At 39.2% G+C, this 12857-nt stretch overlaps 1 protein-coding gene across 7 annotated transcripts in view; it reads left to right on the top strand.

Annotated features, from left to right (window-relative positions):
- Nucleotides 1-12857, top strand: part of pmfbp1 (polyamine modulated factor 1 binding protein 1) — a 261062-nt gene that overhangs the window by 146054 nt on the left and 102151 nt on the right. For 5 of the 7 annotated variants that reach the window (XM_077201841.1, XM_077201840.1, XM_077201839.1 and 2 more), the window contains 2 exons: nucleotides 1515-1661; nucleotides 8832-8903. In XM_077201841.1, the coding sequence (XP_077057956.1) occupies nucleotides 1515-1661; nucleotides 8832-8903 (219 nt within the window). The remainder of the gene's footprint in view (nucleotides 1-1514; nucleotides 1662-8831; nucleotides 8904-12857) is intronic. The other 2 variants (XM_077201843.1, XM_077201844.1) reach the window with 1 other exon arrangement.

Below are 12857 nucleotides of genomic sequence, written 5' to 3'. Positions count from 1 at the left end.
TCTGATTATTCTTACAGCATCCTGCATGAATAAACAAATGCAAGACGGCGCATACCACGCCACCGCCAATGCGTATGGCTACATGTTCTTTGTGTATGGAAATATCATTAGGGTTTGTTTCAGCGGGACGGGATGATAAGGTCTGATATACGTGTTGATTACGGCAGAGCTGTTTGCATTTCATTTAACGTTGAGAGCTAAAGCGGCATTGCCCCTCTCTCTGGATTCAAATGCGATATTGATCAGTCAGTCTTGGGAGCTGAAAATAAAACAATGATGTTGGTCCTGAGCGTCACATGCATTTCAATCTTTGTTTTTACATATAAACAAACAGTTATGGTTACTATTTGAATGTATAATCCATTTTCCAACCCTCCATTTGCCACAAGAAGCGTTTTGCTATTCCTTTCAGCTTTTTTCCAGTTGTAGTGTGCTAATGTCATGATTTAAATGAAGTATTGATCAGTTTAGGAGGGGAGAATGGAGAGAGAGCGCAATTGTAAGGCAAAGAAAGAGCAGGGTTATCGGCTTGCATCACACACCGAAAAGCAGAGCAAAAGGATGAGCTGGGTTTTTAGGATTAAAGGGAAACGATTCTCATTCTTCCCTCATTGTTTTAGTCTACAATCTGGCAGGAATTCGAGCGTTCACTATGCCAACAGACGGATGAGAAGACGAGGCAAGGTTTGAAGTGCTTGTCACCAGACCACAATCAATGGGTAAAGTGAGGGGCGACCGTTTGATTTAGGTGACTTAGGCGAATTTGTGGATTACTCTTGGGCCTCTAATGAGTGCGGCTAATTAATTGATCATTGCGGGGAGTCCCTGGGCCTCCATTTTGGATATGTGGCTGTCATCGTGCGACAATTTGAAATGCAGATGAGGATGCTTGATAATGTTGGACTGGACCGGAACAAGGGGTTTGCTAAACCTCCTCCTCCTTTCTCCTTTTCTTGACTCCCATCTTCCCCGCCTCTCCATTCTCTTTTGCAGGTGACCATAGTGTGCTAATTACAATAATAATTATTTATTTTTGATGTGACGTGGTAGGCCTTGCTGTAATGATTTGAAAAATAACACCATTAATGAATACTTTTTGTTGCAAAAAGTGGGTAATGGATTGACTTGTCGCAATGGTGGAGCAAACTGCTGGTGTATGTAACCGAAAATTGTAAAGATTTGTCTGCAGAAGTATTGCTTGTTCTCTTGCTCTTTCTTTCGTACAATGTGCTGCGATTTCGCATTTGTTTAAGAAGCATTGATTTTTGTTTCTGCATTCAGTGCAGGGCTGTCCTAGCCTGTCTAGAGTGTCTGGGTGTATGTGAAGCGTAGAACCACTCAGGGTTGCTCAATGTTTGGGATGCAATGAGGGCCAGATGGACACCAGTTCCTCTTTGCCGGAGCTCTAGTCATGGCGGGTTCTGCGAAACGGGCAGGCGAGCAGAGAAGGAGACTCTTTGTAGTGGATTGATTTTCTCTTCCTCTGCGCCCTGCCCTCTATTGTGGTTGGATAGCTGGATGTCCAAGAGCAGAGGCTGTGGGATCTGCAGAGAGAGCTGCAAGAAAGCCAGCAGGAGCTCCAGAGGGGACACGACCGCAACCAGGAGCTTCACGGGCAGCTACAAGATGCCAGGAAGAAAGATCAGGAGCTACAAGCTCAGGTAAAAGCTTTACAGCCAGGCCCAGGCTGCTCAGGCCCTCTCTCTCTCTCTCTCTCTCTCTCTCTCTCTCTCTCTCTCGATCTCTCAATCTCCATGCTTTTGTTTTGGGCTCTTTTTTGTGAGATACTTTGATCTCAGACCACTGCATTTGCAGTAATTTTTGTATTTCTCTCTTCTTCTAAGAAGGATGATTCCACATAAGAAGAATAGCTATAATTATTGAATTGGCTTTTGCTGTTACACAAAAAGTTTACCAAGAGCAAATGTTCAGTCAGGGATGATTTTGAAAAGGCTTTGAGAGAAAAAAAACACACAAAATGATCCCAATCCAAGCGACCATAATGAACTGAAAGATTCTGTTGTTTTCATACATTACAAGTGGTACTTTACTGTAATGTCAGCGGCTTTTGAGCTGCAGTTGTTACTTTGACATGAGGACGATTGTTTTGAGTTGCACATGATGGTACAATGCTTAATATGCAGTTTTTTGGGTCTAAAAAAAAATGTTGTTTTTATGTATCAAGTAAACTCTTTGTTTGCCTAAGTAACTCTGCTAAACTTGTTACATTCCATGTTTGCTGTAGACCGTGCAGTACATGTGTTGAACAGCTAGCAGCTGGACTGAAGTAAGAGTTCTTTGAGACAGGTGTTTGCCCCTCCACCGTTGAGGTGAGGAGGGTCTCAGAATTTTTTCTTGCCAGATGCCAGGGAACATGATCCCAGAGAAGACATTTACTCTGGGAGGAAAACTGCAGATATACTTAAAACATGACACAAAACCCAGAACAGGGGACTAAGTTATGTTTATTTTATGTATCAACTTTTATCTAAGATATTTTTCAAATGCCTCAAATGAGTCAGTTATATTTATATATGTGTGTGATCTTGTTAGAATTTGATGAGAATAATGAGAATTCAGGTTGAAGTTTGATTTTTGCAGACTTTGGAATCTTGTTAATCTGAACTCAGTGTGAGAAATTTTAGAGATCTCTTCTGAATATTATGATTGTTCTTTCTTTTAGGTTGTAAAATGTAATACATGCATAATTTAAAAGCATCGAAAACAGTTTGTGATATTAGACATGTTGCTACAAGCTAGTGTTTGCTGCAGTGAGACTCTCAGCCCTCCCCTCCTGGATCGGACTGCTGACCAATCAGAGCTCAGTCCAGTGCTGTCCGTCACCAGTGGCTGTGTCACCTGTCGCTAGGCGTCATGGCAGACTTGTTAGGGGAGCTCTACACTGATTGCTGAGAAAACAACCTCACACTCACAGTACCCACCAACACTCTCACACTTAAGTTCACGGCCTTTTTACGGTCCAGACGCAGCTTGTTTGTTATCATGTGAGGCACCTTTATTATCTCTATGTTCACAGCTTCAAACTCTTTTAAATGAGATTCATTACTTTGTGAGACTGAATTACATGTGTAATATTTTCAGTTCCAAAGACTTGAGCAAGAACAGAAGTACCACAAGGTGCCTTAAGTATTTTTTTTTCTTCATGATTCGGTGATATGATAGTGCTATTACACTTTATACTGGCACCTATTGGTGTGGATGGTATTGGTTTTGGTTACATATGCCATTTTAAATATCGTATTCACAGGCATGTGACTGATTCAGTTACTCTGAGTTGTTTAGTTCCGTATCGGTTGATCCTGAGAGAATTTGACCAAACAAGTAAAGTTGTTTGTATTACTGGATATTACTGTCGTCCGCTTAACATTTCTACCGTAAAAAGTGTTTAGCTACTTACATCTTACTCTTTCATTGTTAAAAGTGAAGTGTCACACTGGCATTCATGTTCAGTATCTGTGAAGAGTACATTATTAGATGGATTTGCCCTGCTCTTTGTCAGGGATGGTTATGGCCTTGGTTTGCAATGTGGTCATGTGCGTTTTTGTCCACTTTAGAAAGTGGTTGTAAACTAATCTCAAAACATTTAGAACCCAATTTATAATTATATTTAGCATTATACCTTTTCAAAGTGAGATCACCTGAACAGGATGTTAATATCAGCTCTAAATAAAGCTAGAGGATGTAATGCTCTGATCATGTTATCCACTCTATGTAGAATAAAACTGCTATTCTAGGTCACTTGCCTTCAAGTGCACATGATCTGTCAAAAGTGTGTATTGCCTTAGTTTGAAAAAATTGTATACTATATGTTTATTTTCTCTTGTAGCTCTCGGAGGTAAAAGGGAATCTGGTGAAGGTGCAATGAAGCTATTCTGGAAAATAAATGGCACCAGGCCACTGAGTACCATTGTTGATGTCAAATATTCACCAAAAATGTAGCATTTATCATAATGTCATATTTTATCGGAGCTTTGAAATATGGTATTGACATGTAAGCTCAGCCACCAATTTTGTAGAATTTGGTCTGTCATCATAATTCAAGAATTTAGGAGCTATACCTGCATGATTAGAAAATAAGTGTTTGAGATGTTATTAAGAGGACATCATAAAGAACTTGTAGGCTGCCTTGCTTTATAGGTCCCAAGTTTATTCTTTAATTTAGTTTGTTACCATGAGAAAAAAATTCCCAAAAAAATTTATATAACTTTAAATATAAAAAATAAATAAAATAAATAAATAAAAATATAACCCTGTGCCACAGTAAATACTATGATATTAGGTGCAACTTACATATATCATACCTTTCATAAAGTCTGAGATCTTTCTAGCTTGTTTGTGCAGCGGTGAGCTTGTGCTCTCTCTCCCTAATTAACCTGTATGGCCGTGGATCTGAGCTCTAGCAGATGTCTCTCTCTAGGGGGCTGGGTTTTATATTGGAGTTATACATAGCCATGGCTGAGGGGCTGCTGAGAAAAGGTCAGGCCTTAGTGAGCGAGTCTGATTATAGCTGGGAAATAAGTGTTCCAGGGGGCTGATTGCAAGGAGGTCACCTCCACCAAGGGTCAGATTGAATGAGTGTGTCTGTATGTGCCCTTGGAAAGAAGATTCTATTGCATTATGTTTCTCATGTCTGGCGCCGCCCTGTAGGTGGACAGAGTCTCTGCGGAGCTTAGTTTGGATCAGTCCACGGTGTTGGAAAAGTGCAAAGAGGCCCAAGAAGCTAGGAAGAAATGTCACGAACTGGAGAATGAGCTGTCCGTTGTTCGAGCCCAGGTGAGCCGGTGCCAGGAAAGGATGCAGGATGCCAAAAACACAGTGAGATTGGATAATTCTCAATTTACAGCGCACTGATGGTGACTACTGAATATGCACTAGAGTAGATGTACTAGGAAGGGAAATGTATTCAAAGTCCTGTTGTGGTACCATACAAAATTTTTATTATTAACTTAAACCATAAAAAAAGTTGTTTCTTGAAACAAAATAAAGATTAACTTAAAATAAAATATACATTTTTTACTTACTCACTTTTATTTCAGCTAGTTGCCAAGGAAAGGTTTCTCATTTTTCATTTAGTTTAAAGGGGTGGTATAATGCCCTTTTCACAAGATGTAAAATAAGTCTCTGATGTCCCCAGAGTGTGTATGTGAAGTTTTAGCTCAAAATATCCCACAGATATTTTTGAATAGCATGTTAAAATTGTCACTTTTTGAGGGGAACAAAAATTCGCCGTTTTTGTGTGTTTTTAAGAGCGCGGAGCTTCAAGATTACCTCACACAGACACGCACTGAAAATGTCAAAAACTTTTAGCCTATTATGTTCAAACCGGAGTCAGACAATGATGGAGAGACTCAAGAAGAAGTGACAAAATGTAGAATCCAACAGGACATTTCTGAATGGTTAGTTGATGAATTTATGTAGTTGATGTGGAGTTAACTATCTTCTAGTCATTGATTAGCGTATTCTGTCATGATAATCTATAAATCGCGTTCCCGTGGATGGGGTTTATGTAAATTTTAGGGTTAGTGATGTCACTAACCCGTGAAGAACCTCATTGTAGTCTGTACCAGCCATTTGTTGTAGTTCTCAAAAAGCGATTTCTGTAAAAGAAAATATCTCCATTTGCTTTGAACTTTGAGCGTCGAAACTTTGCAGATGTTTATGCGAAAACAGCAACATTACACACTAACTAAAGTTAAAAAAGTGAAATCATAATCAACCACCCTTTTACCTTGAAGTACTTAAAGAACTCAAACTAAATGTGAAAACTGAAATTAAAAATAAAAATCTACTTTAAAATATTAACAACATATATAATGTATAAAAATTAAATGATAACACTGGTACAATGGTCCAGTGATACTATCAGCTGGTGATACCATAGTACTGATAAATATTTATAAACCATAGTATATACATGGTATTCCAGGGTACTTCAGTGAATACATGGGATTTGTTCAAGAAACCATGGAAATACTGTAGTACTTGTTTGTATGTCATTACAGTTTCCGTTATTCATATACCATCTGCTGCTTGCTCATAGGCTCTCACCTCTCTGTAATGTCACATGGTCTGGGAGTCATTACTGTGGTTAATGCTATTCTGTTTATCCAGTTGACCTCTAGGGCCATTTTACTGAGATGTCTTAAGCAATTCTACAGACTTTAGATTTTTGGAATAGTTTTTTTATTCAATTTTTTTTTTCTGAACACACATTACACTGACAGATGTTTAAGATAGATAAACTTGTTAAAGCCAAAAGGGTGACACTTTATTTCAATAGTCATTTTAGACATTCTACTAACTATAAGTAACTTTTCAACTACATGCCAACTAACTGTCACTAGAGTATTAGTAGGCTGTAAGTAGACTGTCAGTAAACTGTTAGTTTAGGGTTAGGTGTTAGGGTTCGGGTTAGGTGTTAGGGGTTCGGGTTAGGAGAACAAGTTGATTTGTAGTTGCTAAGTTACTTATAGTCAGTAGAATATCTGTTGGGGGACCAACAAAATAAAGTGTTAGCAGATGTTAAGCAGACAGTCTATACTCTATAATATACTCTAATACTCTAATGATAGTTAGTTGACATGTAGCTGCAAAGTTACTTATAATTAGTAGAATGTCTAAAGTGGACTATCGAAATAAAGTGTTACTGAAAAAAGAAAAAATATCAGCAGACAGGGGAGAGTTGTTACGTTTACCAGTGTTCTGTCTTTTATGTTCTTGCAGATGTTAGAATTTTTTTGATTTTACTAATGCTAATGTAACTCCTTCAGTTCTACTCGCCCCACTCCGAGCAGGATTCAAACAGGTGTTTGCGGCATGGGACGGTCAAGAACCGTCTAATGCTCCAAGAGGAGTGAGGTTTACTTGCACAACTCTTACTAGTAGCTGGCCTCCGTTACACTAATTTGACAATAAAATATGTAGAAAAAAAGTTTGGTATATTAATATTTACAGGCCAGTAGTTAAAAAAAAAAAAATATATATATATATATATATGTATATTTTTTTTTTTCTTTGTGTTCTTTATTTTGTTCAGAATTGCCTTTTATTTTATTTAGATTTTTTTCCGGAAGGGCTGAATTTTGTATTAAATGGAATAGTGCATGGCAGAAAGCTTTTGATCTCCTTGTCATCATATCAGTTTGAGTTCATGTGTGCTATGTTCTTATTCTCTGTGACTATTATCTTTTGTTCATGATCTGGTGCCTTAATCAAATTTCCTCTATTGAGAAGCATAGTATTTTTCAGCATTTCCTGCAAAGAATCAGACCTAAAATGTATACACATGGACATCACTGTTTCCTTTAAGGCATGACTCACCCTAAAATGAAAATGTGTTCATTATTTCTCATGATGTCCCAAACTTAATTTCTTCTGTGGAACATAAAATGAAGATTTTTTTTAACAATCATACCATGACTTTAGATGGTTAAGCTCGAAAAATGTCTAAAAGGCACCATAAAAGTACCATAAAAGTGGTCCATAAGTCTCTATATTTCAAATTTTCTAAAGCCATATAATAGCATGATGTGAGGGACAGAGCAAAGTTCGTAGTCATCGTAAATTCACCATCATCGTACTCAAATCTCATACTTATATGACATATTATTGTCTGTTTACACCTGGTCACCGGGAGTAAATGCCCTCTGAAACGCTTTCGATATTGTATTGGGGGTAGAAGGCACATGTAAATTTTACTCATCCCAAAATGTAAAAAAATAAGGAGATGCTATATGATATGTTATAGCCAGATATGACAGGTCTAGTGCAACACGCATGGCTGCAGATTCAATTCAGTTCACATTTATTTCTATAGTGCTTTTCTCAATACATATCGTGAACTTTGTAAAATTTGCATTTAGAGCGGAATTTAAAAATATGATTTATATTTGTTTTTGCTGAGACATCTATGTGGCCAATTGTAAAGGGAACTGTTTTAACAAATCAGATAGCTATCCGATCAGTAAAAACACATGAAGTGGCCAGGTGTAAACGGGCCAAAAGTCACATGGACTACTTTACGAAGAGTTTTTTTCCTTTTTTGGAAAGAAAGAAATAGAGTTTAGAAATACATTATGGTGAGTACATAAGAGAATTTGGTTACACTTTATTCGAAGGTGTCAGGGTTATGGTTACAGTGTAATTATACATTTAAGTACAAAGTAATATTAATTAACTACCTGTAAATATTATAGGGTTAGGATTAGGGTTTGTTGCATTTAATTATGGATAATTTTCTGTTATTACTATAGCAAGTACATGTAACTTGTAACAAAGACACTGTTAAACAAAGTGTTACCAAGAACTTTGGGTGATCCATCACTTTTAAAATCATTATTTCTCCAATGCACAGCTGGACAGTTTGCTTTTTGAAAGAACTTCACATCTGAGACTTCCACACTCTGAACAGCCATGATTTTCACATAGAAATGAAGCTGCGTTTGTGATTGAAACTGTGGCCGTATTATTACTCACCGGTGGCTCTGTGAGTGTGTACGTGTCGGTCTTGTGTGTTTTAATGACGCATACATCCTTTATCTGCAGACTGCACTTAATCCCAGCACTGCTGGCTCAGGAACAGATTACTGACAGCAGATGTGATGAGAGCAGAGCAGGGAACCTGACACACACACACACACACACCTCCGCTTCTCATTATGACTGTACAGTACAGCCATTTTCTCACTGCTTTATTTGTTCTGAGCTACCATCTTTGCTCTGGTTATTGTCTCCTTCTCAAAACATTTCTGTGTTTGATGGTAAACATTTGTGATGTGAATTTCATGATCTTTGTGCATGTGTGTTCACAGGCTGAGCGGATACAGTGGCTGGAGGAGAAAGTGTCCAGGCTGAAATCTCAGCATAGTTCAGTGTGTCAGAAGGTAACTGTCTTTACCACCCCAAACTTTTTGGGGGGTGGGGGGGCTTTTTCCACTTTTTAAACCCTTTCCCCGCCATTGACTGAAATTTCCGGCTTTCCGTGTTTTCACTGTTATACAGTAGGAAACTCTTTTATGCATCCTCTGAAAGATTACAGAATCTCCTGATCAAAACACAGGAGAAGAAGCAGCAGAAACAAGTGATAGCATAAGCATATGTAAAATAACGCGATCATCCACATTAAACAGAATATAAATCGAAACTGCCTAATGTTACTGAATTATAGAACTGTGGTTTATAGGTAGGTATAGGACTGTGCAAGCATTAGGGGTGTTGATGGACTTTATCTATTCAAACTACTCAATCTATGTTTTGATCATTGGTATGAATCCGATCCAGATGTAGTCACAATTTTCTCTTTTTTTTTTTTTTTGCTAAAGAAAAATATAATAAAGAATGCATGTTTTTTTTGTTGTTTTTTTTAAGCAGAGGGTCTGTTCTTTCTTTTGATATATTGCATGTTCAGATATTTATACAACAAAATATTCTGGGGGCCATGGAACTGACCAAAAAAACTAAAACAAAAATATTTAGTCCTAGTCAGTTTTTGGCAACTAAAGATACCGAACCTAAAGGCATAGAGATATGTTCACAACCTGATTAGACTGCTTTTATTATGTATATTTTGCGACGGAACTTGCCCAACATCCAAAACAATGCTGTGTGCTGGGCTAAATGAGCTCATTGTATGTGCGTAGCCTATTATGATGATATTTTCTCCAGCTGAGAACTCGTGAAGAGCTTATCAAATGTGTAAACGAGTCAAAACAGCAGCAGGACTCCCGCCGTCACAAACACAAACCAAGATCTGCTGCGATCCTGTACTGAACTGTGTTGGGCAACATTGTGACTAAAACAAGAAAAAACAGGTATGCTTGAGCATTCTGTCCTTTTTTTTTTGTCCTTGTTGTGTTCATATTCCATTCGAATCGCACCAGAGTTCGTTTGGAAGCAAACAGAGACCGTCTTTTCAGTGGTCTCGGCCTGCTTGTTTGGTGCGCATCAGGGTTCAGATGGCAGTGTTTACAGTTATTCAAATGAACCGCATTAACAGAGCAATCGCACCAGAGTTTGTTTTAATCCAGCCAGACATGCCAAGGGTGAACCTTACACCATACACCCTTACAGATCATGTTTTCCAGCATGACTTAAAGCAAAAGATAGTTGCTTTTATGAATGAAGTGATTGGTTCTTTTAACTCTTTTCAATATTGAGCATTGCAGGGTTAGTTGGTTAGCCTTGCCCAATCTTCTGGTCCCAAGAAGCATGTTAACCCATTTATTGTCATTCACCTGAACATTGAGTATTTAATAATCAAGTTTACACTTTATTTTGATGGAACTTTGCAACTACATGTCAACTAACTATCAGTAGACAGTAGACTGTTAGGGTTAGTAGTTACTATGTACTTGTAACTACTATGTAGTTACAAAGTTACTTATAGTCTGTTGAATGTCTATTGGGGGAGCATCAAAATAATTTTTTAGCAGATTTTAAGCTAACTAGTCTACTAATACTCTAATGAGAGTAAGTTGACATGTAGTTGCAAAGTTACTTATAGGTAGTAGATTGTCTAAAGTGTTACCATAATTGATAATATTTATTTCAGCTGCCTGCAAGATATAAAGCGATCTAAGCGCATGGTCTAAAGCACACGGCGCAAGTGCACTTAGGGCACGTCCGACTCCACTTTTGCTAGTTTAACGACGGAAAAAACGGTCGGCGCGCACAGTGCATGGTCTAAAAGGGTTTATCCCTATTCTCTTAGAGTAATAGGTGTGTTTTGGGCGTAACGTGCAATAAACCAATCAGAGTCTCATCTCCTGATCCCTTTAAAAGCCAATTGCACTCGCGCCATGGTGGATTGTTATTTACATGGAGGAATTTGCAAGTGGAAAGACTTGGCGCATCTCTAGGGAGGAAACGGATCTGCTCGTGCATGAGGTTAAAGCACGCCAGCAGACCATCTAAGGGACAAAGTGTACGCGCTTTGTGGACCCGCCTATAGGCGGACACTACTAATGCCTCTCTAAATAACAAAAAAAATATTGCGCCATTGACTTAAGTTGACCAGGTTTTTGTTGGTCAATGGCACAGTCTATTTCAGTTGCCTCAAAATAGCAACGTGCCAACAGTGCACCGAACACACCTCGTTTTCAGACCAGCACGCCCATGGGCGCACAAATGGGCGCAAATGCATTTGCTATTTAAACAACGTGGCACAGGACATGAAAATGATAACTGAGTCAGGCTGAAACTAGCCAAAAACACTTGCGTCGCGCCTGGCACTGCATTGCGCCGGGTGTACGATAAGGCACACAATAATGATGTGGTACTATGTTTAAAAACGGACCTACTCTTCTCCTACACACTCAGAGGTATGTACTTTTTACATAGTTTATGTTGGCGAATTGGGATGCAGCACAATTAGAGAATAAAAGTTCTATGTTCTAAATGTGGCAGATTTCACATCGCATTCTTCTGGGTAAAAGTATTGCCAGAATTGAACCTGCATGTCCCACATGAGCACTATAGCACTAAATGCTAAACCATGGTTCAAACTGCCGTGCCACCCCCCACCCAATTCTTATTCTTCTCTCTATTCTTTACGTCTCACTGGTTGTGTCTCCGTAACCCTCCGTCCTCTTGGGGAAGCTGTAGGGACTGCAGGCCTCTTGAGCCCTCGTGAAGGTTAATGTTGACTCTGGCTCCAGGTGGGAGTAATCAGCTGTGTGTAGTCCAGCATCTGTAGGCAGCTGTGGGAGCGGGGGTCACCATCCTGAAACCCCTCCTTCCTCCGGCGGAGGAGTGTTAGGGCTCGGAGAGTGCCGAATGATTGCTAATAAAACATTTGATTGAGAGGATAGTGGAGTGCCAACCATAAACAGGCTAGATTCTGCCCTTTAATTTCAGCATCTCCAGAGGATTGCTTTTGCTGTGCCGCAGAGCGAGGCTTACACACAAACAGTTAGTTGTCTAGCCTAGAACTCAAGATCTAATTGTGTGTGTGTGTGTGTGTGTGTGTGTGTGTGTGTGTGTGTGTGTGTGTGTGTGTGTGTGTGTGTGTGTGTGTGTGTGTGTGTGTGTGTGTGTGTGTGTGTGTGTGTGTGTGTGTGTGTGCGCGCACATTCGTATGTTTGTCTATTTTGTGTTCCTGGGGACAAAAACTAAGGGCTTTTCATTTTAAATTCTCACTGCTGTAGATGCTGCCTCGACGCTGATAAGAAAGAAAAAAACAATCATTTCATACTGCTGAGAAAATTGGCCGTAGTGCAGCTTAGATGGCAACAGCCTTGCGCAGAACACGCAGGATTCTAATTTGCTTTTTCTGTCAGGTTGAATCGTGTTTTTGAGGTGTGTGTGTGCATCTACGTGACCGCATCCAGACGGCTATGGTATATTAATGTAACGTATGATTTACTAAATGCCTTTTTGCAGCACTTCCAGTATATAATCACCACAATCCCCTGTAACGTTCACAACAACACAGAATTTCAGTGCATTTCTGCATAAAACACAGGCTTGTGTGTGTGTGTGTGTGTGTGTGTGTGTGTATGTTGGGCTCAGATGAAAGGTTAAGGCAGGAGCATATATCAGACACTAGCGTGCAGTAATAATGGGCTGGCTATAGAGCTGCTTCTCTCCTTCTGGGAACTGTGCGCATTTTTATAACCTCACTGACAGCAAGATAAAGTGCTCGTCCAATTAGAAAAATATTTGGGTGCATACCTTCCTGCAAGAGTCCCTGGATTTTTTTTTTGATTTTTTTATTCTCAAAACCCATTTTATCCAGTATTTTTGTTTTTCTAAGGGTTACAGTTGCAGACATGGCAATGCCTGCACTTTACAGCCTCATGCACGCTCCCTGATTAATTCTTAACCCCTTGTCCGTATTC

This window comes from Siphateles boraxobius, unplaced genomic scaffold, assembly GCF_051911475.1.
Source record: "Siphateles boraxobius isolate OS27281-9 unplaced genomic scaffold, OSU_SipBor_1 48, whole genome shotgun sequence".
NCBI lineage: Eukaryota > Metazoa > Chordata > Actinopteri > Cypriniformes > Leuciscidae > Siphateles > Siphateles boraxobius.
Note: the sequence above shows the minus strand (reverse complement) of the source record. Positions and strands in the feature narration are given on the sequence as shown.